The sequence below is a fragment of the Ahaetulla prasina genome, chromosome 2, assembly GCF_028640845.1.
Source record: "Ahaetulla prasina isolate Xishuangbanna chromosome 2, ASM2864084v1, whole genome shotgun sequence".
Taxonomy (NCBI): Eukaryota; Metazoa; Chordata; class Lepidosauria; order Squamata; family Colubridae; genus Ahaetulla; species Ahaetulla prasina.
In genome coordinates, this window is record NC_080540.1 from 136,466,370 (window position 1) to 136,494,058 (window position 27,689).

General features: G+C 40.1%; 1 protein-coding gene across 1 annotated transcript in view; it reads left to right on the plus strand.

Moving 5' to 3' along the window:
• The window catches only part of GAA (alpha glucosidase), a 33,899-nt gene extending 18,536 nt beyond the window's left edge, over positions 1 to 15,363 (plus strand). Inside the window, exons 9-20 of the mRNA XM_058170870.1 lie at positions 826 to 936; positions 1,527 to 1,640; positions 2,156 to 2,240; positions 3,896 to 4,013; positions 5,440 to 5,573; positions 5,802 to 5,953; positions 7,905 to 8,053; positions 10,171 to 10,312; positions 10,862 to 10,960; positions 11,317 to 11,481; positions 13,476 to 13,628; positions 15,007 to 15,363. Coding sequence (XP_058026853.1) covers positions 826 to 936; positions 1,527 to 1,640; positions 2,156 to 2,240; positions 3,896 to 4,013; positions 5,440 to 5,573; positions 5,802 to 5,953; positions 7,905 to 8,053; positions 10,171 to 10,312; positions 10,862 to 10,960; positions 11,317 to 11,481; positions 13,476 to 13,628; positions 15,007 to 15,066 — 1,482 coding nt within the window. The 3' untranslated portion in view covers positions 15,067 to 15,363. The remainder of the gene's footprint in view (positions 1 to 825; positions 937 to 1,526; positions 1,641 to 2,155; positions 2,241 to 3,895; positions 4,014 to 5,439; positions 5,574 to 5,801; positions 5,954 to 7,904; positions 8,054 to 10,170; positions 10,313 to 10,861; positions 10,961 to 11,316; positions 11,482 to 13,475; positions 13,629 to 15,006) is intronic.
• Positions 15,364 to 27,689: the final 12,326 nt, after the last annotated feature.

The following is a 27,689-nucleotide window of genomic DNA, read 5'->3' on the forward strand; positions in this document are numbered from 1 at the left end:
CTGTGTTCTGTCACATTTGCAATCTTTTAATAGGTGGGGTCATATGAATGGACAAGTTATTTGTGTTCGGGACAATGAAGAAAGTAGTTTTGTCAAAGGAGCCTCTACTGAAAATTTGGAAGGGAGGCAGACAGATGATAGTACAATATCACTGTGGCGCTCTTATAAATTTCAGTAAGATTGGGATTTTGGAGTTCTTGTTAAATTGTGGACTAGGTTTCTGTTTCCAATGGCAGGAATCAACATTGTAGATTTTTAACAATAATGGAATAAAGGGTTGGAAAACAGCATTCAACCCCGAGGCCTCAGATTGCCCATCTCTGCTTTTTAGAGTAGAAAGAAAATTATACAGACTTAGAAAGCACAGGGAATTTTACATGTTCATGTATTTAGACTTTTTAAAAAGCAACAGCAGCACGAATGACTTTTCATACTCACATAACGGGTTGCTCTCTTTATGACCTTTTAATATTCCATCCATGTTTTACATTTAGAATGTGATAATCCACAAGCTGTGTGCTGTTGCCCAACTTCAGTAATAGCCGTTCCTCTTCCTCCTAAAATGTCAAGTTTGCTTCTGTTTTTCACACTGCGAAAATGTCATAATCTGGACTCTCCATGTATAAATAAAGGCACGTTCATTTCCTATGCCTCATGTGCTTTTTTGACAATCTGTCTCCCAACTCTGAAGTACTGCCAAGGTTTGGAAGAATGTGTAGTTTGTTCCCTTGCTTGAGACAACTGTGTCCTGTGCCCTTCACATTTTCATACTCCCATCAGATCCATTATGGCTAAACAGATGTCTCTTCCTTTGTTTCCTTGTAGGATCCAGGGATCAGCAGCGCCAGTCCCCCTGGCAGTTATAGGCCCTATGATGAAGGCCTGAAACGGGGAGTCTTCATCGTAAATGCAACAGGACAACCTTTGATTGGAAGGGTGAGACTCAGGATCACCCATGAACAGGGACCTGTGCAGAAGCAGTCACTGGTTTCAAATTGGCAGGAGTGACTGGGCAGTCAAAGCCCTGTTTCTGTTTACATGTATGCATTGAAACACACTTAAAAATAGTGGGCTTCATTTGCACAGTCCGCCCTGCCATTTTGAAGCCAGTGACCAGTTCTATGGATACTCCTGCCATGAGCCTTGGTAGAGAAAAGCTTCAGTGAGGGAGCTGCCACATGGTAAAATCTGTAATCTAGTAGACCATGAAAGAAGAATAGAACAAGGTGGGGAATATATTGTTTGTTTCCCTTATGAGCATTTCTCACATATTCTCATGTCTTCCGTTGATCTTAAACCATTGAAATCCAGATAAACATGTTGAATGCAGCTGTATTTGTAGTTCCACTATTATGCAACGTCATGAAAGGGCAATGGGTTCAACTTCCAAACAAATGTATTTGTATTCTGACAGTTAGCCTGTTAACTTTTTTATTGCTCCATCTCCAAAGTTACACTAAAATGCATCACCATAGCCTATTCAGAAGGTTTACTGATTTAGACGCATAACTCTGGTTATCTTCCAGGTTTGGCCAGGGCCCACTGCCTTCCCTGATTTCACCAACCCAGAGACTCACCTGTGGTGGTATGACATGGTGAAGGACTTCCATGACAAAGTGCCCTTTGATGGCATGTGGATAGTGAGTTTCCAATCTTGGGACTTGAATGTTGAACATTTGGGAGACTTTCTCTTTGATTGATGATGCTTTTGGTTCACTCTGCTAAACAAATAATTCCCTCAACACTGTCAAACTATTTACTAAATCTACACTACTATTAATCTTCTCATCATTTTCATCACCAATCTCTTTCCACTTATTGCTGTATGACTGTAACTTTTTGTTGCTATCATTAAGAGTTAAATTGCAACCTATGACCATCATTTTTGTTGTAAATGTTGTACCTTTGATGAAGGTTTTTTTTTTTCTTTTATGTACACTGAGATCATATGCACCAAAACAAATTCCTTGTGTGTCCAATCACACTTGGCCAATAAATTCTATTCTATTCTATTCTATTCTATTCTATTCTATTCTATTCTATTCTATTCTATTCTATTCTATTCTATTCTATTCTATTCTATTCTATTCTTAAAATGACTTTCCTGCCTTGGAAAGAAAAATATGACACGTGAATCTCCTCTTCCTTTTTCTAGGACATGAATGAGCCATCAAATTTTGTGGATGGTTCCTTGGATGACTGTCCAAACAACAAGCTTGAGAACCCCCCATATGTACCAGGTAAAAGGGGGAGCAGCTTGTTTGGAGGGGATGCTTCTGGCAAACATGGTCTAGTTCAGGGGTCTCCAACCTTGGCCGCTTTAAGACTTGTGGACTTCAACTCCCAGAATTCCTCAGCCAGCAAAGTCTTAAAGTGGCCAAGATTGGAGACCCCTGCTGTAGGTGACAGTTTCAGTTGTTCTCAAAGCTGGCTGAGGAATTGGTTGGAGACCCCAGTCTAGTTCACAGATGTCAAACTCATGGTGTCACGTGATGTTTCATGACATTTTCCCCCTTTGCGGAGCTGGGGTGGATTTAGCCTGTGCATGAGGCATCCAGCCCATGTGCCGCCAGTTTGACACCCCTGGTCTAATTGGACAACTAAGAAAAAATGTGAAATCAAATTTGGTGGATATAAAAAGACCACAAAATACTTACTATATTCCTTTTTTTTTTTGAAATTTGAATTTGTTAAAACATGATTCCAGTTTAGTTCTGCCAGGTAGTTGAACACTAAATAGCTGCTAAATAATCGATAGTGAAGAAGATTTGGAGTAATTTACAAGGATTTAAATAAAATTAAAAGAATATACTTAATAGCATAATTCCTACTGATTTTCAGTATGGAAAATAAACATATTGTTGACTGAAATACATTGTAGACATATGAACTTATATATAACTGTGCTACAAATGATACATAATCACTGGATGCATATGGCTTTTGAAAAATGCAAACATGGATTCTGAACATTCAACAGTTCTTTGGCCTACCTTTACAAACATTTAAATCTAGATATTTAAAATGACTTGTTGGCTTTTTTCAATGTTTTTAGTTTTGGGGGCGCCCAGTCAAGAGCTGACTCATGTCTAGTTGGATTGAGACTGGATCAGGGTGGGCTGCTGGGGGTTCGCAGAGGTTCGGGAGAACCTCTAGCTAAGATTCTGTGCAGTTCGGAAAACCCCAAATCCCAGTCCTGGATGGCCCCACCCACCCTGCCCCTCCCAGGAGTACCCACCCAGCCTGTTTTGGATGCAGGTAAGTGCAGGGCACACTAGGAGGCTCAGGGAGGATGAAAAATGGGCATACCAGAAGTTCTGGAAGGCCAGAAATGGGCCTGTTTTTGGCCTCCAGAGCCTGGGGAGACCATTTTCGCCCTCCCAGAGACTCGAGGAAACCCTCCGGAGCCCAGGGAGGGCAAAAATGTCCCCGCGCCATGGTGCAGGAGGCCGACTAGGCCATGGCCACCATGGCCAGCAACCGGGAAGAGAACCGCTTGCTAAAATTTTTGAAGCCCACCCTGGATTGGATGTGGTATAATTTCTTAGTGAGCTCTCTATGAATCTTCTAGCCTCCTCCCTATAAGACCCAAGATGCATTTAATCAAGGGGGGGATGCAGGGGTGGGTTCCACTTACCTTTACTACTGGCTCGCAGCGGGTCACCCATGATGACGTCGTGACGGGTGGGTGGAGCCTCTCGCCGGTTTTACTACTGGTTCTATAGAACTGGACCGAACGGGGAGCAACCCACCACTGAGGGGATGTCTTTATGCCGGGAACCAGGGATCCAAAGTTCCCTGTCAGATGTAAAAAACCTTTCTATTTCGCACAGCTTTGCCTTGCGGCTTCCATAATTTCATTAGTTATATAGCATTTCTCCTCCTACATTTGCAGGTATGCTGGGTGGAACCTTGAAGGCAAAAACCCTCTGTGCCTCCAGTAAGCAGTACCTGTCTTCCCATTATAACTTGCACAGCCTTTATGGGTTGACTGAAACCATTGCAACACATGAGTGAGTATGAAAGGGAATTCTGCCAGATAGATAATTGTTCCTCTGATCCTGCCCAAGAAATGGAGTGTCTTTTTTATAAAAATTAAGGATAATACAGGTAGCCTGTTTAATGATGGTTCAACGTTGCAGTGACATTGAAAAAAACGATTTACAAGCAGCCATGACACTTACAACCAATGCAGCATTGCCAGAATCATGTGATCAAAATTTGGTTGCTTGGCAATCAACATGTATTTACAACAGTTATAGTGTCCTGGAGTCATGTGATTGCCATTTGCGACCTTCCTAGTTGGTTTCCAGCAAGCAAAATCAAAGGGGGGGGGAGTTTCAGCTGGATTCACTTAATGACCACATGATTCACTTAACCACAGTGATTTGCTTAACAGCCATGGCAAAAAAAAGTTGTAAAATTGGATGCAACTCACTTAACAAGCACCTCGTTTAACAACAGAAATGTTGGTTTCCTTTGTAATCATAAGTTGAGGACTACCTGTAATGCATTTTGGTATGTGGACAGGAATTAACTATCTCAAGTTGCAAATTAGCTAACTAACTGAAAGGCAATGATTTATTATTGACAGAATCTATGACTCCAGTGTTTTCAACATTTTCTAAACCTTTTGCAGTTAGCAATAGCATACACAGTTTCATAGTGCTACCAACTTGCCTTCCATTGAGGACCTGTATACTGCACGAATCAAGAAGAGGGCCGTGAAAATATTTGCAGATCCCTCGCATCCTGGACATAAACTGTTTCAACTCCTACCCTCAAAACGACGCTATAGAGCACTGCACACCAGAACAACTAGACACAAGAACAGTTTTTTCCCGAAGGCCATCACTCTGCTAAACAAATAATTCCCTCAACACTGTCAGACTATTTACTGAATCTGCACTACTATTAATCGTTTCATAGTTCCCATCACCAATCTCTTTCCACTTATGACTGTATGACTATAACTTGTTGCTGGCAATCCTTATGATTTATATTGATATATTGATCATCAATTGTGTTGTAAATGTTGTATCTTGATGAACGTATCTTTTCTTTTATGTACACTGAGAGCATATGCACCAAGACAAATTCCTTGTGTGTCCAATCACACTTGGCCAATAAAAATTCTATTCTATTCTATTCTATTCTATTCTATTCTATTCTATTCTATTCTATTCTATTCTAAAGCGCTATGCAGTTTGCAGAGTCAGCATACTGCTTCCGAGAGACTGGGTCTTCATTTTATGAACCTCAGAAGGATGGAAGACTGAGTCAATCTTGAGCCGGTTAGGATCGAGCTCATGGCAGTCAGCAGAGCCAGCCTGCAATACTGCAGTCCAACCACTGCGCCACTGTGGCTTAGTTAGATGTGTGAAAGCTCCAGGTTTCAGATCCATTGAAGTCCTTTTATCACTTCTCTTCTGTTCTCAGTGCTTTGGTGAAAGTGCGAGGGAAGCGTCCGTTTGTGATCTCTCGTTCCACTTTTGCCAGCCATGGACGCTATGCTGGCCATTGGACCGGGGATGTCATAAGCATTTGGGAGCATCTATACTACAGTATACCAGGTACAAATATTTTGAGAAACCACTTTGTGAACTTCTCCAAGTTCATACCTTGTCTATCATGGATTTTTTTTTCATATCTCCTTCGGAAAGAAAAATATATCAGAAGAAGATATGATCTGGAAAGATATAATACTGTGGTTCCTCCAGGTTTCTCAGCATTTCTCCTACTGCTTTCTAGAGTTTACCATTCAAAGTCTTTCCTAATCCACACTATCTGTCTTCTTAAAGCAATGCTACTCTTCAATCTCTATGGAGTGCCATTGGTCGGGGCTGACATCTGTGGATTTCTGAACAGCACAACAGAAGAGCTGTGTGTGCGCTGGACCCAACTGGGCGCATTCTACCCTTTCATGCGAAACCACAATGACCAGGGAAGCAAGGTAAGCATGATGTCTCTGCGTCTGCCTGGCGATTGATTTCATTGGAGAGGGCTGGGACAAAATGGAACAAAGCAGTAGGCTGGCAGGCCATTCTGGGATTGATCATCTCCCTACATCTAGAGGCACCAGTTTTAGGGGATTGATTTAGAAAGTTTAAATAGGATATATGGGAAATCAGGTGGTAGTGAACCATTTCTTAGCATTTGATTGATCTCTCTTACAACATCAGGTACAAAGACAGATTGTTAAGGAAAGTCCATGAACTTTTCAACAAGTTCAAAATTGAAATAGACTTCAGTTGGTTAGGATTTTTCCTGTCAAGCTTGTAGCCAAGGCTAGTGTTCTTACTTTCATTGTAAATCAAATGATGATGTAGCCTTTAGATTGAAATCACTGCAAACAAGATATAATAAATGATGCTTATGTGTTTGGATTTTTCCCCCTCTTCTTTCTTAAAACTAAAAATAAATTACAATCTTCTTTGTATTTGGAGCATACTATAAAATCTAGCTTTATAATAAGAAACGTAAAAAAATAGTATATAACCTGCATTTATCCAATTGAGGTGCCAAAAGTTAATTTAGTGATCCAAGAATATTGACTGAGAAGTTCTGAGGCAGTATAATATTTGAAAATCAAAGAAATACAAATTGCCATAAGAAGCCAAAACAATAGCCTTTGTACTTCTTTTGGATGAAAAAATTAATCTCTTTCCACATTCCTTTTTAATTGTGGGGCATCATAATTCTGTTTTAGTCAATCTTACATTAACTAGACCACAAAAAAACCTACGATTCATTTCATTTACTCTTATGCACACTTACTTATTCATAAGTAAATTCCACCACCTTGCCACATGAACAACTGAATTAGTATGTAGTGTCTACATTGATCGTGTTCCTGCTGATACAGTATTGCAAGTTCAGTAGCTTTAATACTATCACTGCTATGACACTGAGATGTGGGATAAATGCCATAAGAGACAGTGTTGTGACCCAGGCCCAAGTAGGTAGTAGGAAACTCAGTCTGTGAAACAAACAAACAAACTTTATTCGAACAGCTAAGAATTACTTCATCCCCAGCGTAGTTCAATTAAATTAAAACAAATTCCTCCCAACACAAATTTCTCAGTCCTATCGCAAACCTTGGTCCAATTAGGCAAACTGCCAAAGGCCTTCCTTGGCAAACGTTCAGAAGTCACAAAAATAAATGCAAGACGTAGATGAAGCAGAAGACGAAGCTACCAACGTTGTTTTCTGGCAAAGCCCAAATGCCATTGCTGGTCTGTTTTAAGATTTATGGGAGGGGCCAGTCATCTCTTGGCCCTACTTCCGAGTTGTCCTTTTTTCTTGAGCTGCTCTTGCCTTCTAGCAGCTCTTCTCATGTGTGCATTAGAAACAGGTTCCTCCTGTTCCTCTGTCTCACTACTATCAGTCTCTGGAGGCTCTGGAATCCACACCTCACTCCCCGATGGTCCTGGCCTCACCTCAGCCTCATCGCTGTCTGACTCTGTTGCCAGCTCCGTAGGCTGCTGGCGGATCACAACAGATAGTCTGTGATCTGGTTTAACACTATATCAAGTCAAGGCTTCTTGATGGTTATGGAATAAGCCATCCCTGGCTGAATCCCAACCTTAAAATAAACCATAAAGTAGATCCTTCTGGGCTGATTTTATATATATTAAACTAGAACCAAATGAACCAGATGGTGGCTTTAGTTTATGGTGTGAACTAGGCCTTAATGCCTCAATTCTTGTTACTGCATTCTTCTTTTGAGTGTCATATAAGGGAGAATACGTATATGTCATATACGTGCTAGTAGCAGGGGGGGAAAGATTCAGTATGAAAAAGAACTTCCTGAAACCCTTCTTAGAAGAAATAGAAGAAATGTCATTTATGCCTCAGGAACTGGTAACATGATTGCTCTCATTTTTTGCCTTTCTATTTTGCAGCCTCAGGAGCCATATGCCTTCAGCCTGGAAGCCCAACAAGCCATGAGGAAAGCATTTTCCCTGCGCTACTCCCTGTTGCCCTATCTTTACACCCTGTTCCACAAGGCCCACTCCACAGGCGAGACAGTAGCTCGTCCTCTTTATTTTGAGTAAGTCGGGGGCTGTCTGTGTTGTGAGGGAGGATATGGTTTGGTGGATCTCAGCTACCATTTGATTGAAATGCCCTGGAGCAAAAGCTTTTGAATTATTATAAAATAGCCTTCAGCAATGATCTTCCAAGTGAGTTTTAAGGTAAATGCTGTCATGATGGGAATTCAACATCAGGTAAGACTTGGAGGAAGTGTGGGATACAAGGCCAAAAGACAATTTTGAAATCTTTTACCTGTCCTCAAATAATAATAATAATAACAACAACAACTTTATTGTCATTGTACGTATATACACAGTATACCATACAATAAAATTCACTTAACACCCAAAGACCAAGTCCAACACACATAACAATCCCCAAACACCCCCCCCCACCACAAATTCCCTGCTCCTAAACCACCCAAACATCCACACAACAGACCAAGTAATGCTGTCCAATAGCTCACTGATGATGGCCCTTTAGTTCATTGTTGAGTGCAGTTATAGCTCTGGGATAAAAACTATTCAGAAAATGTGTGGTCCGAGTTTTAATTGTTCTGTATCTTCTGCCAGAAAAGATTGTAAGCAGGATGGGAAAAGTCTGTGAGAATGTTATGCAACTTCCTCAAACGGCGAGATTCGAAGATGCCATCCAGGGCTGGTAGCTGGAGCCCAATAATATTCTGGGCAGTTTTAATGATTCTCTGTAGAGCATTTTTGTCTGCTACGGAGCTGCTACCATACCATGCAAGAATGCCGTATGTCAGGACACTCTCAGTGGTGCTGCAATAGTAAGACAGAAGTAGATGCTGAGATAGATTTATCTTCCTGAGCATTCTCTGGAAGTATAGCCTCTTCTGTGTCTTCTTCACAAGCATGTCAGCATTCATAGTCCATGAGAGGTCCTTCGAGATATAAATGCCCAGTAATTTAGAATTACCAATCCTGTCCACCTCCTCACCATTTATATACAATGGTAAATGTACATCTCTCTTCCTCCTGAAGTCAATTATAAGTTCTTTAGTTTTTTTGGGTGTTAAGTGTAAGATTATTTTCTTTACACCACAATGTCAGCCCTTGTACTTCATTTCTGTAAGCAGACTCATTGTTCTTATTAATGAGCCCCATCACTGTCATGTCATCCGCAAATTTAATAATTGTGTTGGTGTTATACAATGGGGTGCAGCCATTTGTATACAAGGAATAAAGGAAAGGCTTAGCACACAACCCTGGAGGGCTCCTGTGCTTAGTATCAGAGTAGAAGAATGGTGAGATCCCATCCTTACTGACTGTGGCCTGTCAGAAAATCCTTTATCCACAAACAAATCCTCTTGATTTATACCTAATTGGACATTTTAAGAAACAGCCTGCTGGGTAGAATGTTACTGAAAGCAGAGCTATAATCCACATTTGTTCCCTGTTATTCCAAATGATTCAATACACTATGGACAACAGTAAACATAGCATCATCAGTTGATCTATTACTCCTATATGCAAATTGGTATGGATCCAAATTGGTATAGTTCAACACCAGCCTCTCAAAACATTTCTTGACAACAGATGTTAAAGCTACTGGTCTATAATCATTAAGGGATACCACTACTGTCTGCTTAGGGACTGGCACTGTAATAGATGTCTTCAGGCAGGTAGGGATAGAGCAGTGCGACAGGGATAGATTGAAAATAGCTGTGAACACTCCAGCTAGCTCTGCAGCACAGTCCCTAACAATTCGTCTCATGATTCCATCAGGCCCAGCTGCCTTCCGGGTATTAACATTCTGGAAAGTGCGTGTCACATTAGAGATCTGCAGCAGAAGTGGCTGTCTTATCGATGGTAGATGTTAATGGTGTACTATCAGTGGAAAATGCTGGAATGATGGTTGTTCCTGTTTCCACCTCAAAATGGCTGAAGCATTGATTTAGCTGCTCAGCCAGAGTCACTACTGCTAGACAAACTATTTTTATTGCTATTTAATAAATTAAAAAACTATTTTTATTTTATTAATAAGGATGTGGTGGTATCCTTGCTCAGTTCTGGCTGAAGAAAATAGATCTACACGTGAAAGAAAGATCTTTTGTAATGACTTTTGCCAGAAATTCTTTGAAGTCCTGGTCATGTTCTTTTATCATTCTTGCAGGTTCCCACAAGACACATATATATGGACCATTGATAGACAGTTCATGTGGGGAGCTGGGCTCCTCATTACTCCTGTGTTAGAAGAAGGGATAAGAAAAATGGCGGGCTATTTTCCTTTGGGGTCATGGTATGATATCATCACGGTGAGTGTGGGTTTTGACATTCGCAGAGGCTCAGATGGAATGTCTGTGACACTTTGCCTTAAGCAGCCATTAAACTTTACATACATGGCTGCAGTTGATCCATTTATTCCTGTTCTGTCATCTTGTGCCTGCTCTTCTGCTAAGATAAGTTGTTCTGGATACTTTTCTACAGTGTCAGCCCTATAGGCTAGGCAAGACTAAAAAAAACCCAATGCCATATGGGCAGTGGTGGGATTCAAGTAATTTAACAACCGGTTCTCTGCCCTAATGATTTCTTCCAACAACCAGTTTACCAAACTGCTCAGAAAGTTAACAACCGGTTCTCCCGAAGTGGGGCGAACTGGCAGAATCCCACCACTGCATATGGGCCTAAAACTTCTTTAATTAGAACAGCCACAGTAACATAATTTTGTAAGCCTGGATGTGCTCACTGCTTGAGTTTTCTGTCAAGTTAGTTTTTTGGAATGGATGCAAGCCTCCCTTGTCTGATTCTTGCTTTGATAGCACAAGCCCTGTCTTAACATGACTTTTATATCTGTGGGCCTTCAGGGGTCTGTCATCCACAGCAAGGGACAGTGGATTCTCCTACCAGCTCCACTTGACACGATCAATGTCCATATCCGTGGAGGTCATATTCTTCCTTTGCAGGTGAGTCTAATATGCCAGTTCTTCTCTTGCCACTTTGCCGAAGAATAGGAGAATGGCACCCCGATATTGCTGCAAGGTTCTCTGGATAGAATGTTTTGTTTTGTTTTAAAAAAAGATTTACTTGGGACGGGAGGAGGAGGGGAGGGAATGTTCTAAGGCAGGGGTCTCCAAGCTTGGCCATTTTAAGACTTGTGGACTTCAACTCCCAGAATTCCCCAGCCAGCTTTGCAATGGGGAATTCTGGGAGTTGAAGTCCACAAGTCTTAATGTGGCCAAGGTTGAAGACCCCTGTTCTAAGGGCTTTTTAGGCCTTTCTGCTTTGATAGAGCTTCTTTCTCTGCTGCAAATCTGTCCAGGAACCTGCTCTCACAACCACAGAGTCCCGCTCAAATGGAATGACTCTCATCGTGGCTTTGACACTGGAAGGGGTGGCCAGAGGGGATTTGTTCTGGGATGATGGTGAAGGGCTGCTGACCTTTGAGAAGGGTGATTACACAGAGATCTTCTTCCTGGCAAGAAATGTGAGTTTCGAAGTGACCCATTTGACCTCGGTAGCTAAACTACGCAAGGCAGAGCATATTAAATTTTAATCAGTTATTCCCCATTTATTCCACGTACAGATAGCTCTCGACTTGCAACCATTTATTTACTGGCCAAAGTTATAATGGCCCTGAAAAATGTGATTTATGACAGTTTTTCACACAATTGTTGCAGCATCCCCCCAGGGTCATGTGATCAAAATTTTGGACACTTGACGTATTTATGACAACTGTAATGTCCCTGGGTCATGTGATCACCTTTTACAATCTTCCGACAAACAAAGTCAACGGAGAAGCCAGATTCACTTAAAAACCCTGTTACTTACTTAACAACTACAGTGATTCATTTAACTGTGGCAAGGAAAGTCATAAAATGGGGGCAAAGCTCACTTAAAAACTGTCTTGCTTTGCAATGGAAATTTTGATCTCAATTGTGGTCATAGGTTCCTTGTTTCCCTTCCTATCATATCTGCGTAATAGTGTCATAGCAGGGCAGTAGATGAGATGGCAAGGCACAGTATGCTGAAAACCCCTGTAGACATTCTAAGTCCATTTAGATACAAGAATTGCTTTCCCACTGGCCAAGTTGCTTTTCGTTGGTGCTCTTCTACAGCTGACTTATGACCCAAATAATAGCAGGGGTTATTTTTTTACCATTTTTGTGGCCAAGGGCCACACTTGAATCTTGGCAGGTGTACTCTTGGCCACACTGAAAAAAGTAGGAAAGTCAGGAGTGGTTGAGCTTTGGGTATTAAATACTGTATATTAAGTGCAAGTGATAAGATTTCCAGTAGTTGATGTTCACTTCAGAAAAGGCTCTTAGGACTTTCATGGGTTTGTTTATTTATTTATTTAAGAAAATTTATATTGCCGCCTAACTCACTCTTGGTGACTCCAGACGGCTTACAACGATAATTTTAAAAAAACCCAGTAACACCCCCTGACAACAACAAACATATGAGCCACTTGATGAGGTCCATATCACTCAGAGATCTCCAGCCCACTGGCAGGGCCATGTCTTCAGGATCTTGTGGAAGCGTCAAAGTGAGGGCCAATCTTATCGATGCAGGGATGATGTTCCACAGGGGTGGAGGGCTGCAGGTTGTGCTTTAAAGGGCAGACTGATCAGTTATGGTGAGATTGGCTAGGAAGGCAGTGGGCAGAATCAGTTCTCTTCAAGGATAGACTGATTGGCACATAGACAGCACCTTAACAACCTTAATAAATGTGCCCTCTTGTAGCAATGTTATCCAAAACATGAAAATAAAATTTGAGATCACACATTATTTCTTAGCTAGAAGTTTCTTTCTAAATATAATTCTTAACCAGGCACCCTCTAAACATGCAGCCCTGTATCTCCAATGACTGGTAAGAGCCGTCTTTGCGGCTGCTGTGCAGTTCTAGGGAAATGGACAGGTTTACGAGGTTGTAGACAGGTGCTCCTTGCCCACTTTTTCGGCCTCCAAAGCACTTGAAGTATATACTATTGGTTGTTAATAATCAAACCTTTTCTTACTCTTATATTTCAATCCCGTCATTTTTTTAAAAAAAAATTCCTCTCCCCTTGTCCTGATCCTTTGAGGATCTAACTGTTTGCTGCTTATAAGCGTTTTTCTTGCACTGCCAATTATATAGAAAAAAAGCAAAGCCAAGAGAAAGGCCGCATGGGATCTCACTACCGTGCCATGTCGCATCAAATCTGGAAGTTGTATTCGGCTGCACTACAGCAGGATGACACACATCACCATGACAAGGCAGAGAAAAAAAATCATGCAGCGATACTTCCCAAAATAGATAATGCTCAGAAAAATCTAGATATTATTTAATATGCATCTAAGTATCATGACTCCATCAAATTTGCATCGTGGTTTCACCCACTGTGTTCCTTGCCCTCTCCAAAAGTTTGACCCCTGACCTCTGAAGGTTGCCTATTGCTGTACTACTTGCATCAGCATCTCCTTTTCTTCTTGTTGCAGGGTGTGCTAGTGAATGAGATTGTGCGACTCAGCAGCCACATAGATGGGCTCCTTCTGATACAGGTGCTTGTGTTAGGTGTCTCCAGCCCTCCCCAGCGGGTCCTAGCAAATGATACCCCCGTCTTGGATTTTTCTTACCGCACCGACACCAAGGTAAGTATGTTGCTTGCACTGCAGAAGGTTTCTGCGTGGGAACCCAGTCCCAACAATCGTGGATTATTTCATCAGTATAATTTATTGTTTTCAAAACGTTCTTAATTGTTTTTATTGTTTTTATGGTTTTGGAATTGTAACCTGCCCAGAATCATTGATTGAGCTAGGCAGTTATAGAAATTGAACACAAATAAATAAATACCGTGTTTTCCCAAAAATAAGACCCTGTCTTATATTTTTTTGAACCCTGAAATAAGCACTTGGCCTTATTGCCATGAGCTCAAAAGCCCGATTGGGCTTATTATCAGGGGATGTCTTATTTTGGGGGAAACAGGGTAACAACTTGCAGTGGTATCTTGCAAAGATTTTAGAGACTCGGCCCTAGAAAGGGCTGCCGTGTCTAGCATTAATGCAGCATCTTTTTCTGTACTTCCCACCCAGCTAGCAACAGGCCAATACGTCTTCAATTTACAAGCATTCGTTTAGTTTAGTGACTATTCAAAGATACAGTGGCACTGAAAAAAGCTACTTATGACCGTTTTTCACAAAACAGTTGCAGCATCCCCATGATCATATGATCAAAATTTGGACAGTTGGCAACTGACTCATATTTATGACGGTTGCAGTGTCCCGGGATCATGTGATCACTTTTTGCAACTTTCTGACAAGCAAAATCTATGGGAAAGCCAGATTCACTTAATAAGCATGTTACTAATTTAACAGCTGTAGTGATTCATTTAACAACTGTGGCAAGAAATGGATCAAAACTCACTTAACAATTGTCTTGTTTAACTACAGAAATTTTGGGCTCATTTGTGATCATTAGTCGAGAACTGCCTGTATTTCAAATGATACAAAATGTAGATGAAAAGAGTTTGCACACCTCCTTTTTGTTCATCAATTTGGATATGTTTTTTTGGTTAGTTTTGTAAGGTAATTACTACCGTAATAGATGATTTTCTTATGTACTAAGCAATAACTTCCATTAATTGCTGAGGACACATTTAATGAAGAAACTTTGCAGAATTCACATTGGAGGAGCTTGTGTATGGTTTGTGATACCCCAATTAACTTTGTAATTCAGTGCAGATAACAGCATTGGTGTGTTGAAGAAGTACCAGTGCACCATCTAAAGCAGGGGTCTCCAACCTTGACAACTAAGATCTGTGGACTTCAACTCCCAGAATTCTGGGAGTTGAAGTCCACAGTTCTTAAAGTTGACAGGGTTGGAGACCCCTGATCTAAAGCTCCATTCTCTCCTCTGCTTTTTAGGGCCATTCATAGCCACATAAATTATATTACTGCCTAATGTTTCTCACATTGATGACAGGATACTGTTTTGAGCAGTTGTAACTAACTTCCCTTGTCACTTCTTCAGGTCCTTACTATTCCGCTCTCTTTGCTGATGGGGAAGGAATTTGTCATCACTTGGTCCTGAAAAGTAAAAAAAGATGGACAGACAACAATCTGAATGAAAGAATAAACATCACTGAAATGTAAATGGGAAAAAAAATTCTTTGATGAACAAGATCCTTTGCTCTGGTGTTCTAGTAGGATTATTAGGGCCTGCAGGAGATCTCCTATGCTCTTTATCCAAGCTGGATATGTAACAAGATTTGGGTTGGGTTGGATGCTACCAGCTTTCATGACCAGATTCCCTAATGGTTTGAATGATCACATTTTTTCAAATGTCATGTCCTCCTCTTCCTAGAGAAGAATAAATAATTTCTGTCAAGGATGTTGTAATATTTCCCAGAAATGCACAAGGAGTTGGAGTAGAGTGGCTGATCTTCAAGTGCCATTGGTTATATTCTGTAATTTTATAAAATTAGGGGTGGGGGAAAGATCTCAGTGTAGAAAAAATGAAAGTACCAAATGTCCTAACCAATGTACTGATTACATGCTACTGCATTGATACAATAATTTGACAAACATGTCTATGTGCTAATGCCTTATACACTTATATAAAACCATTTGTAAAAGATCCTTGATCCAGACATTTTGACCAGTTTTCCTCAGTGTCAGATAGACGTTCTCAGGGGAGAATGCTTAAGCAGTTCTTTCTCTTGACAATAGACTGCTTCCCAGTTGCAATCTTTTGTTGAGGGAATAGCATAGTTCTCCATCAGAAAAATGAGTTGTTCCAAGACTAGGCCTCTTTGAAACCTCTTCTCTATTCAAATTAGACAAATTATTGACTTGCCTGAATAGAAAAATCCAGGAATAGAATGGCTTCCTTTTTTTTTTATTTGCTTGATTCCTTTCTGGCTTTTCTTTCACTTCCATCCTTTTCTTTCACTTCCAAAGGCCTCCCTTCTTACTTTCTATAAATTTTTAAGCACTTGAGTCCAGAAATATTCATTTCCTGGAAATGAGGCTTATTCCAAATGAAGTTGGTGTTCTCCCTATACTGCATAATTGAGAGTTGCTTCCTGTTCGAAATCATGCAAGGATATCTAATGTAGGAGTTAGACAAAATGTTCTACAGAATTATGTTGAAATGATATAACATGAGATGCCATATAGTCTTACAAAAATTTACAATACAACATTTTTGTCAGATGGTTATATTAAGAAAAAATAACTAAAGAGTTCATTGGTTGGACAATTTGGTATGTTTTATATATTTGTTTTAAAGCAAGCAATGTGCTTTTGGCACTGATTAAAAGAGTTTGTATACTGCAGGAACAGTTCCTAATTTCTTCTTTCAGTTGGAACGTGGAATAGGAAAATCAAGGAAAAGTTGAAATTGTCAAAATGGATATGATGTATGCTATTTTGGATGTCCTAGGAATGAGGGAATGTTTATGAACCAGAATGGGCTAATTTAATTCAGGCTATTAGATGTTTTGTGGCTCAGCCCATAAAATGGACCCGCCATGATACCTAAAAAGGACATATTTAAGTACCTACTCAGCTACAATAAAATAAGAGACAAAATCATATCAAAATTAATGGCTATCAAGTAAATATCAATGTTGCACAACAATAGAATCAAAAAGATTATAAAACAGGAAACAGAAGATGGAGAAGCACAATCCAACTGGCTTTTTTTTTTTCTTTAAAAGTTTTATTTTTACAATCATATCAAATAATTCATCCAATGTACAGTTATATACAATTAGTCAGGCTTGCCCAGTCACCACCACCCTTTTTAACACTCTTCCCTCTTCTACCTTCTTTTACTTTCCAAACCTTCCTCTCCTTCTCTTATCTACATCCGCTCCTCCCTCCACCCTACACCTTCCTTCTCCCTCTACTATCCCTCTTCCTTCCTCTTCTCCTCTTTCCTACCTCCTACTCTCTCTTTTCTCCCTCCTCACCGTTCTAAAATGGTAACTATGCAGACCCGACCCTACATTAATTATATTTCTTCAATAATCCCTGTACATTAACCATCACTCCATTCTCTACCCTCAACCCCCCAATTCCCCTCCCCCTTACCCCCACCCCCACCCCCACTTCCCAGAACAAAATGCAGGGTATCAAAACTAACAATCATAATCCAAAATAATTCCTAAATTATAATCTCTAGTCACACCACACTTAGTCACACTCTCAATTCCCCTCTCCTTCAAAAATATATCTAATACAAAATATTTCCTAAATTTACTCATATGCTATTCGATATTTTTTTATCTGATACTTATTTTGAATACAATCAATCCACATTTTCCATTCTAAAATATATTTTTCTAGTGTATAGTCTTTCAAGTAAGCGGAGATTTTGTCATCTCTGCCAGATTTGATACTTTGAGTGTCCATTCTTGATTGTAGGTAATTCTTCTTTCTTCCAATACTGAGCAATCAAAAGTCTTGCGACTGTTATTAAGTTCAAAATCAATTTAGTCTCTATAGCTGTATAGTCCATAATTATTCCTAGTAGAAAGAACTGCGGAGTAAACTTAATCTTCTTTTCAAAATATTCTGCATGATCCACCATACTTTAATCCAAAATGCTTTAACTTTTTACAAGTCCACCATATATGGTAATAAGTAGCATCTTCACAATCGCATCTCCAACATTTAGCAAGATCTAATATGTGTTTCTTGTAAACAGGTAATGTCATTTTAAATTGTTTCAAATAATGAAATACTTTCCTTCTCTTCTCGGTGAATTCAGGCCATTAACATTCCAAGATAATAGTTTAATTGCCATTATCGGCCAAGGAAACTTTTGGAACACCAACCGCAGATCACATTTTACTTTAGGCCTTGCTCCTCCCACTGTTTCCGTTGTAGTAGTTGCCAGTTGTTGTTGTGCCTTCATCTCTTGTTCCTTGCGTTTAGCAGCAGCTCTTATCAGCCTTTGTTCTTTTGAATCTAAACCCGTCGTAGGTATTTCCAACACTTGTAATAAATCTTCTTCCATCACAATCTGTTCTTGTACCTGCTTCACTTCTCTTTCCTTCACTTCAGCCTCCTTCTTCTAGCTTCCAATGGGGAAGACTTCCAACTTTTAATACCTCAACATAAAATTCTCTTGCTTTTCCAACCGTATTGAAACGATGTACTTTCCTGCATAATATACTATTATACCAGTTGGAATATCCCATCTATATTCAATCTGATGTTTTTAAGTTCATTCACCAGGAAGGCAAATTCCTTCCTAGCCCTTAACATTTTGGTGGAATTTCCTTTAATATCAAAATATCTTGACCAGCAATCTGAATCTTCTCCCCTTATATGAAGCTTGCAAAATCTGATTTCTCACTGTTCTGTTTGTAAAATAAATAACAACATCCCTTGGCAACTTTTTTGCCTTGCTATCCAAGAATTCACGATATATTTTATCAATTTGATAAGCCACATCTGCTGGACGAGCTGCTAATATCTCAGCAAATACTTCAGAAAAATTTCCTTAAATTCTCTTCCTTATTTTCTTTCAAACCTCGAATTCTAAGAGCAAATTCCATATTTCTATATTGTATCAAAACTATTTCATCCTCTGTTTTTCCATTTTACTTTGAAATTCATCCATTTTATTTTCTAATTTTAAATTATGTTGCTTAATTTCTTCAACCTCCTCTTCCAATAAAATCACATTCGTTGCCAAACTTGTACTGCCATTACAAATCCTCCTTTAACTTCTTTATTTCCCACTTGAATTTCTGATATCTGCTCTTTCATTTCAGACATCTCATCAGTTATTACTTTAAATTTTTCTTCTATAAAGCCTTTTAAGTTCTCTTGTAACGCCTCTAAATTCAATGTTCTAGTCTCTGCTGTATGAGCTGGAGAGGCACCAGCTGATAAAGTTCCAGAGCTCTTTGTTACAGTAGACTTTAATTGTTTGGCTGCCATCTTCTATAAAATTATTTATTTATTTATTTCCAACTTAATATTCACTTTAAATCTTCTTAACCTCTAAGAAACACAGTCTTTTAAAGCAGTATTTAAAAATCTCCCCTAGATTCTATCAGCAGGCAGCAAAGAGTTAAAGAGTAGAAACAGCAAGTAACATGCAAATTACCAACTGCAGACGGCAAACGCTGAAAGTATCACTTTCGCTTTCCACTCGTTAACTTGTTAACAATTCGCCTCCATTTTTTTACTGTTTTCAAGCTTGTTACAAAGTATCGGGGAATCGGCTTGGCTACTTGCATAAAGTTCTCCCACTTTCGTTCTGTCCGGTATAATCCTTTATTGTCCAAAATAAATCTCAGCGTTTTGTCGTGGTGATTGGTTCCGCCAAAGCAGAAGAATCCTCGGATCTGGAGCACTTGGGTTACTGGAGGAACTTAACCCTTCAAACCCCTTGTTTCTCAGGGGCTTTAGGGAAATCCAACCTCTGCCCTCAGCCCACCACCTTCTCCTTCTCCCGAAGAGGGGGTTTTCCGAACCGCTGGACAGCAGATTTAAGCTGTCCTAGCGATTCCACATAATCCAGAGGTTGGTGATCGTAAAGATCACCGCCATCACCTACGGTGCCAAACCGGAAGTTCAATCCAACTGGCTTTGAGTTTCCAGATTTGTATTGTAAAACATACCATGAATTGCTGGTTTCAAATATTCAGGTAAAACATAGAACATTAAAGAAAAAGGTGTGTCAAAAAATAGGCTATGGAGAATATGAACTGCTCAAAAAAATAAAGGGAACACTTAAACAACACAATGTACACTGCTCAAAAAATAAAGGGAACACTTAAACAACACAATGCACAGTAGTTGAATGTGCTGACAACACAATCGCACAAAAATTATCAATGGAAATCAAATTGAGGAACCCATGGAGGTCTGGATTTGGAGTTACACTCAAAATTAAAGTGGAAAACGACACTACAGGCTGATCCAACTTTGATGTAATGTCCGTAAAACAAGTCAAAATGAGGCTCAGTAGTCGTGTGGCCTCCACATGCCTGTATGACCTCCCTACAACGCCTGGGCATGCTCCTGAAGAGGCGGCGGATGGTCTCCCGAGGGATCTCCTTCCACACCTGGACTAAAGCATCCCCCAACCCCTGGACAGTCTGTGGTGCAACATGGCGTTGATGGATGGAGCGAGATATGATATCCCAGATGTGCTCAGTTGGATTCAGGTCTGGGGAATGGGCGGGCCAGTCCATAGCATCAGTGCTGTTGTCTTGCAGGAACTGCTGACACACTCCAGCAACATGAGGTCTAGCATTGTCTTGTATTAGGAGGAACCCAGGGCCAACCTCACCAGCATATGTTCTCACAAGGGGTCTGAGGATCTCATCCTGATACCTAATGGCAGTCAGGCTACCTCTGGCGAGCACATGGAGGGCTGTGCGGCCCCCTAAAGAAATGCCACCCCACACCATTACTGACCCACTGCCAAACCAGTCATGCTGGAGGATGTTGCAGGCGGCAGAACGTTCCCCATGGTGTCTCCAGACCCTGTCACGTCTATCACATGTGCTCAGTGTGAACCTGCTTTCATCTGTGAAGAGCACAGGGTGCCAGTGGCGAAGTTGCCAATCTTGGTATTCTCTGACAAATGCCAAATGTCCTGCATGGTGTTGGGCTATAAGCACAACCCCCACCTGTGGACGTCGGGGCCTCATACCACCCTCATGGAGTCTGTTTTTGAGCGTTTGAGCAGCCACATGCACATTTGATGAGCTGCACTACCTGAGCCACTTGTGAGGGTTGTAGATTCCGTCTCACTAGAGTCACATACCACTAGAGTGACAGCACCGCCAGCATTCAAAAGTGACCAAATCATCTGCCAGAAAGCATAGGAACTGAGAAGTGGTCTGTGGTCACCACCTGCAGAACCACTCCTTTATTGGGGATGTCTTGCTAACTGCCTATGCTTTCCACCTGTTGTCTATTCCATGTGCACAACAGCATGTGGAATTGAATGTCAGTCAGTGTTGCTACCTAAGTGGACAGTTTGATTTCACAGAAGTGTGATTGACTTGGAGTTACATTGTGTTGTTTAAGTGTTCCCTTTATTTTTTTGAGCAGTGTACATTGATCTTATAGTCTGACTGTAACAGCTACCATGTGTCTAATTTGTACGAGAAAGAACATGAATTGCTATGAGAAGAGCCAAGGTACATTGCAATAACTCAGGGGTCTCCAACCTTGGTCCCTTTAAGATTTGTGGACTTCAACTCCCAGAGTTCCCAGGATTCTGGGAGTTGAAGTCCACAAGTCTTAAAGCAGCGGTTCTCAACCTGTGGGTCGCGACCCCGTTGGGGGTCGAATGACGATTTGCCAGGGGTCGCCTAAGACCATCGGAAATATGGGAAGTATACTTGCGAGTCGAAGAATTGCGCACCAATGGTTGACTCCACAAGCCAGCTGCAGGCTCTTCAAATCGCTATCTGAATTCGGCTGCAGGCGCGATGAATTAAAAAAGAGAGAAGTCTTTGCTCTGATGTCTCTCTCTCAAGCCAGCTGCAATCACTCCCAATCGCTAGCCTAATCTGGCTTCAGGCGTGATAAACTTAATAGGGGAGGAGTCTCCACTTTAATGCCTCCATCCTCAAGGCAATCGCAAGCAGTTCAGATCGCTAGCCAATACGGCTTCAGGCGCGATAAATTCAAAACAAAAATAATTTTATGGTTGGGGTCGCCACATCGTGGGGAATTGTATTAAAGGGGTCTCAGCACTGTAAAGGTTGAGAACCACTGGCTTAAAGGGACCAAGATTGGAGACCCCTGCAATAACTGAATAGATATTGAATAACTGAACCCCCCAAAAAAATCCCAACATTTCAAAGAGAAAAAAACAACTCAAGTGGCTTTCAGAACAATCAATTGTTATAGCCAGGCAAAAAAACAAAGGATGAAACAACTGGGCAGCTAGAAGAATGTAATAGTGACTGAAGACAGACTTCCACAGTCAAGCAAGAAAGAGTTAAAGGTATTCTTCTCAAGAATGTCAACAGGAATAAATATAAAAAGAAAATGTAAAAAGAAGAGTACTTAAGACATAGTTCTTCCCCAACGGGGAAGTGAGGTTAGAGTGGAACAGAGTATGTTGGTTGCATGGGGGTGCGGTGTTTGTTTGTTTGTTTGTTTACATTTATACCCCGCCCTTCTCCGAAGACTCAGGGCGGCTTACAATGTATAAGGCAATAGTCTCATTCTATTTGTATATTTTTTTTTTTTACAAAGTCAACTTATTGCCCCCCCAACAATCTGGGTCCTCATTTTACCTACCTTATAAAGGGTGGAAGGCTGAGTCAACCTTGGGCCGAGCTCGAACCTGCAGTAATTGCAGGCTCTGTGTTCTAATAACAGGCTTCTCTACTGCCTGAGCTATCCCGGCCCCACATCCCGGTGGGGGGAATGTGCCAGGTTTTTATGTTTTGGAGTTACTGGTTTTATTGTTTCTTGTTTTTATTATGTATATGTTGCTTTATTCTTGACTGGAAGCTGCCAGATAGCACGCTATGCAAAAGTTTTACATAAATAAATAAGAAACATTACAACTACAGTGGAAATTCTTAAGGGTAATCATGAAAGAGGCCTAAAGGGTGCAAAGGTTACGGAGTAAAAAGGATTTTTACAAACTGGATTAAAGGATGATGGAAACATTTATAAAGAGATTTAGGAATTTACTCTAAAAACTGACATCTCGGACAAGAAATCAGCTGTTCAGTAACAAAACACCTAATGAATTGCCCCATTGCACTTTTTAAAGCAACAGGAGAAATCAAAGCATCAAAGATAAGACCAGGTGCACTTTGAAAATATTTAGAAAAAAATGTGTCATATCTTAAATAGACCCCAGCATGTTTTAGTTATTAATTCATCAAAAAAGCCTGTTGTTTTTCAGGCTTCTACTGAAATCTGAAAAGAGTTGTGGCTACTGTAAGAGATGGACTAAGTTTAATAAATTCAAAGCACAGGCAGCACTATTGAATAGAATAGAATTCTTTATTGGCCAAGTGTGATTGGACACCCAAGGGATTTGTCTTGGTGCATATGCTCACAGTGTACATAAAAGAAAAGATACATTCATCAAAAATCGTAAGGCACAACACTCAATGATAGTCATAGGGAAAAAATAAGCAATCAAATCATATTAGGAAACAGTCTGTGGAAAGGTTTGTGTTTATAAATACAGAATGAAGCTGCGTGTTATAGGTGGAGAAATCTGGCATTCTCTCCTTCTAGTCCAAATTACTAGAGCTACACTGATTTCTTATCCAAGGAAAGTCTTGTTTAAAGGCTGACAAGGGAGCATACAAAATGGAGAGACAAACGCTAAATGAACAGGCACGAACAAAATGGACAATGGCGATAGAATGAGTATAAGAAGCAGATTTACCTTTGCTACGTTGACTACAATAAAGATCAACCTCTGTACTGACCAGAAGATGTTAGAATGTGAAGTACATCGCTAATGGGAATGCCAGAACACTAGCTTGTTTTGAAGGACGTGAATTATTGAATCTCTTAGGAATTGAGCCTGAAGAAAGGGAGTGGTTCAGGATAGAGAAGGGAATGAGTCAACGTACAAGTTGTCCTCTTAATTGCTTAACTCAGCATGCTGGCTGGGGAATTCTAGGAGTTGAATTTTCTATGGAGATTCTCAGTCATCCGGATCATGGTTGTCTCAAAAGTGCTTTTTCAAGAGGCAGTTGGACTTTCTTTTTTTTTCTGTGAAGACATTTCGCTTCTCATCCAAGAAGCTTCTTCAAAGGTGAAAAAGCTGCTTGGACAAGAAGCGAAACGTCTTCAAAGAAAAAACAGAAAGCCCAGTTGCCTCTTGAAAAAGCACTTTTGGGACATCTAGGAGTTGAAGTTCACACATCTAAGAAACACTGGTTTAATTTATGCAGCAAATCTCCGGATTGAAAATGACAGCAGGAGTTACATGTGCAATGTTTTAACCATCAGTTTTGTTCCAAAGTAGTTGTTATCATAAAAAATACTATCCTGTCCCCTAGCAAATAGAAAAATCATACAATTTACCTATGACATTATTGCTGAAAGTATAATATCCTGCCTGCCTGCCTGCCTGCCTGCCTGCCTGCCTGCATGGAATAAATTAAGACACGACTTGGCCCAAGGATCTCTTTTTAATTCCAGAATTCATTAAATCTAGATTGCTAGAAATTCTTTTTTCTGATCTGGAATTGAAGAGAAGCATTTCAGAACCAGGTGTTATGGAACACCATTGTACTTCAGTGTTCAGGAGAAGTTCATAGTTAAGCATGAATATTTCGCCCTGGATTCTTTGAGACTATTTTTAGTACATTATTAAAAAAAAAAGCTGTTCTGTCATTTCCTCTCCCAAGCTTTGGAATTGCACCTCGTAGGGTTTTTTTTCCCCTTGCCTGTCTGCAATCATGGATTTTCCAGTAATGTAACTTGATCCGCCTTTTCCTACCAACCCAGGTGAGACCTCTCTGACTGGCTCTGCAAGTCTCATGAGCTGCTTCTTCCGCTTGAATAACTGGAGTAGCTGTTAGCAAAGCAAGTCACATTTCGTCACAGAAAATTGGGGTCTACTACAGTGGTGAAATGTAAAATTTGTTACTACCAATTCTGTGGGCGAGGCTTGGTGTGTGGGGGGGTTAATGTGACTGGGTGGGCGTGGCCAACTTTTTTTTTTTACTTTTAAAAGCATTTTTTCTACAACCTCTTTGGCTGAAGAAGTTGTAAAAAAATGCTTTTAAAAGGCTCTTCTGATGATCCCAGCTGAGTTGCCTGATCGTCAGACTCATTTGTTTTCTTTTAAAAGCATTTTTTTGCCTTTAAAAGAAAAAAAAGTCTTTGATGATCAGGCAACTCAGCTGGGATCGTTAGAATCTTTTAAAAGCATCTTTTTACAACCTCTTTGGCCTTTTAAAAGCATTTTTTCGGCCAAAGAAAAAATGCTTTTAAAAGTAAAAAAAAAAACCTTTGATGATCGTGCAGTTCAGCTGGGTATGGGGGCGGCTTAGCTGGGCATTTTTGCTACTGGTTCTCCGAACCACCCATTGCCATCGCTACCAGATTGGGCGATCCGGTCCGAACCAGGATCTGTTACTGACACAGAGGGACACAGTGATGAATTTTTATCTGTCAAATAATGGGTCATAAAGACAAAAAAAGAAGTACCTTATACAGTTAGTCCTTGATTTACAACCATAGCCTAGCCCAACATTTCCATTGCTAAGTGAAAGAGTTAAGTGAGTGTTGCCCCATTTTACAACCTTCCTTGCCACAGTTGTTAAGTGAATCAGTGCAGTTGTTAAGTTAGTAGCATGGTTGTTAAGTGAATCTGGCTTCCCCATCGACTTTGCTTGGCAGACGATCGCCAAAGCTAATCACATGACCCTGGAAAATTGCAACAGTCATAAATACATGCCAGGTGCCAAGCACCCAAATTCTGATCAGGTTGGGATGCTGCAACAGGTCATATGAAAAACGGTCATCAATCACTTTTTTCAGTGCCACTGTAACTTCAAATGCTCACTAAATGAAAGGTTATCAGTCAAGGGCTACCTGTACTAAATCAGAAGACCTAATTCTAACATCAAAAACATTTCTGACACAAGCATCCTGCAACTTTGCTGCTGGAGAACCCTGCTGTTCAACTCAGAAGCTTGAATAGGTTGCTTTATGGTAGGTTTGTGAAAGCAGATCGAGGGACCCATGTTTTCACTTGAACCATATCCTTGGTCCTCCCACAAAGAAACATGTTTTTCTGCTTTATGATCTCTTCCAAAAAGTTCAAATTCATCCTTGAAAGTCATCGGAATGTAGACAGTAAGTTCTTCAGACTGTGCATGTCCTCCTTTTTGGTCCATTTGATGATGGGTGAAGTACCCCATGTCTTTCTCAGGATATGAACGAACGCATCAACTTAATGCTTATGGTGGATATTTCTCTGCTTATTAAAAAGTCTAGAAATATCCATCACAATCCTTATAATTTAAGGTGTTAGTTAACATTATATTTTATATTAAAATCTCCTTTCATTTTCTTCTGTTCTTCCTGCTGCAGAGGCTTGTATTGTCCTAAGTATGCTAAGATGCAAAGATTTTAAGTACCAGCTCAGAGGATGCGATGCATTTATACACTCTTCTGGCTGTCCTGCACACAGCAACAAGCTGCTAAGGTCAAGTCTGAAGTCAAGTCTAACTTCCCCAACCTGGACCTCAGCTCTTAGAAATTCAACCCTGTTCCATCTACCAAATAGTTGCAGTTAATGTTATTTTGCAATTGTTGTCTTGGTTATGAAATTAAGCTGATGTTACTAGGAAGTGTTTCAGAAGTAAAAATAAGAATTAGAGGTGATACTAGGCATAGACTTTCTCCAAGATTTGGCTGCCCAGAAGTATTAAATTAATTAATGGAAACTCAACTTCTCTGTAGATGAGGGTGAAATTTCAGAGGAAGGAAGAATTAACCATCCTGTCTTTCTTCCTTAAATTTCCATTAAAAGGTTTTCAGCATATTTTTCCATTGATGAGCAAAAAAAAAAAAAAGTTTATTCACTGCCTTCCTAACAGATTAGAAAGCTTAAACAATTAAAGTTTAGTGTTATTTCAGGCCTTTCTTTAGATGTCTGCAAAATCCAATACATTTAAGAAAAACTGGTCTCTTTTTATATTCTCTAGGCTAGGGAAACTTATAACTATTTCCTTTGAGGGAGACATTTTGACAAAAAGACAAGTAGTGGATCAGTGGTGGGTTCTACTTATCTTTACTACTGGTTTGCAATGGGAGCACACATGCGCACTTGTTTCACTCGCGCTTGCGTGCGCACTTCTACACATGCAAAGATGTCAATTATGATGTCCAGCCAGTTAGGTGGAGCCTCCTGCCACTTTTACTACCAGTTCTAAAGAACCAGACAGAACCGGGAGCAACCCACCACTGTAGTGGATTCTTTTACTTATTTAATCAGTTTGCATTTTGTCATCTGACACCAAGATGTATGGATCTTCAGTTTCAATTTTTATCATCATGAACATTATATTTAACAGCCGGTAATCCACGAACAGGTCTAAGTCTTTGCAGGCCTAACTAACCAGATAGATACCCAACTTTTTAATGTTTTTAATATGTTTATACATCAGCAGATTTTTATGCTGATGAAAGTTTTGATTGAGAGCCGCCCGGAGTTGGTCATAAGATGGGTGGCAATAAATAAATAATTAACTATGACCATTGCCATTGCATAAAACTATATGAAAAAATGCTTCCTTTTTGCCAACAGCCTAAGTATCATAAGCAACAGTCTGTGTTGTACATTTACGCACCAAGGTACGAAATTTAGTTTTCTATTGCTCTTTTCTTCAAAAGCTTAAGTAAAATTTACAACACGATACTTTTCGTGTCCAGTCATTGAACTCAATGGCTAGTAAGAATGCCTTAAATAAGTGTTTTTTATTACTATACAAAATCAATTCTTTCCATACTTTTAAGATAAAAATAATCAAACTAGTGTCTTCAAGGTGCTTCAGATGACGATACTTCTGAGTATTGAAGCCTGGAGATGATAGGCGTTGTAATTTAACTCAAGAGGAAGGCACAGTTTGGGAAGCATTGTTATAAGCTACAACAAACAATGGAATACTATGTCTGAGTAGAACTAACATTTTTTTAATTTCATCCAAGTCTAAATAAATAACTTATTTTTGA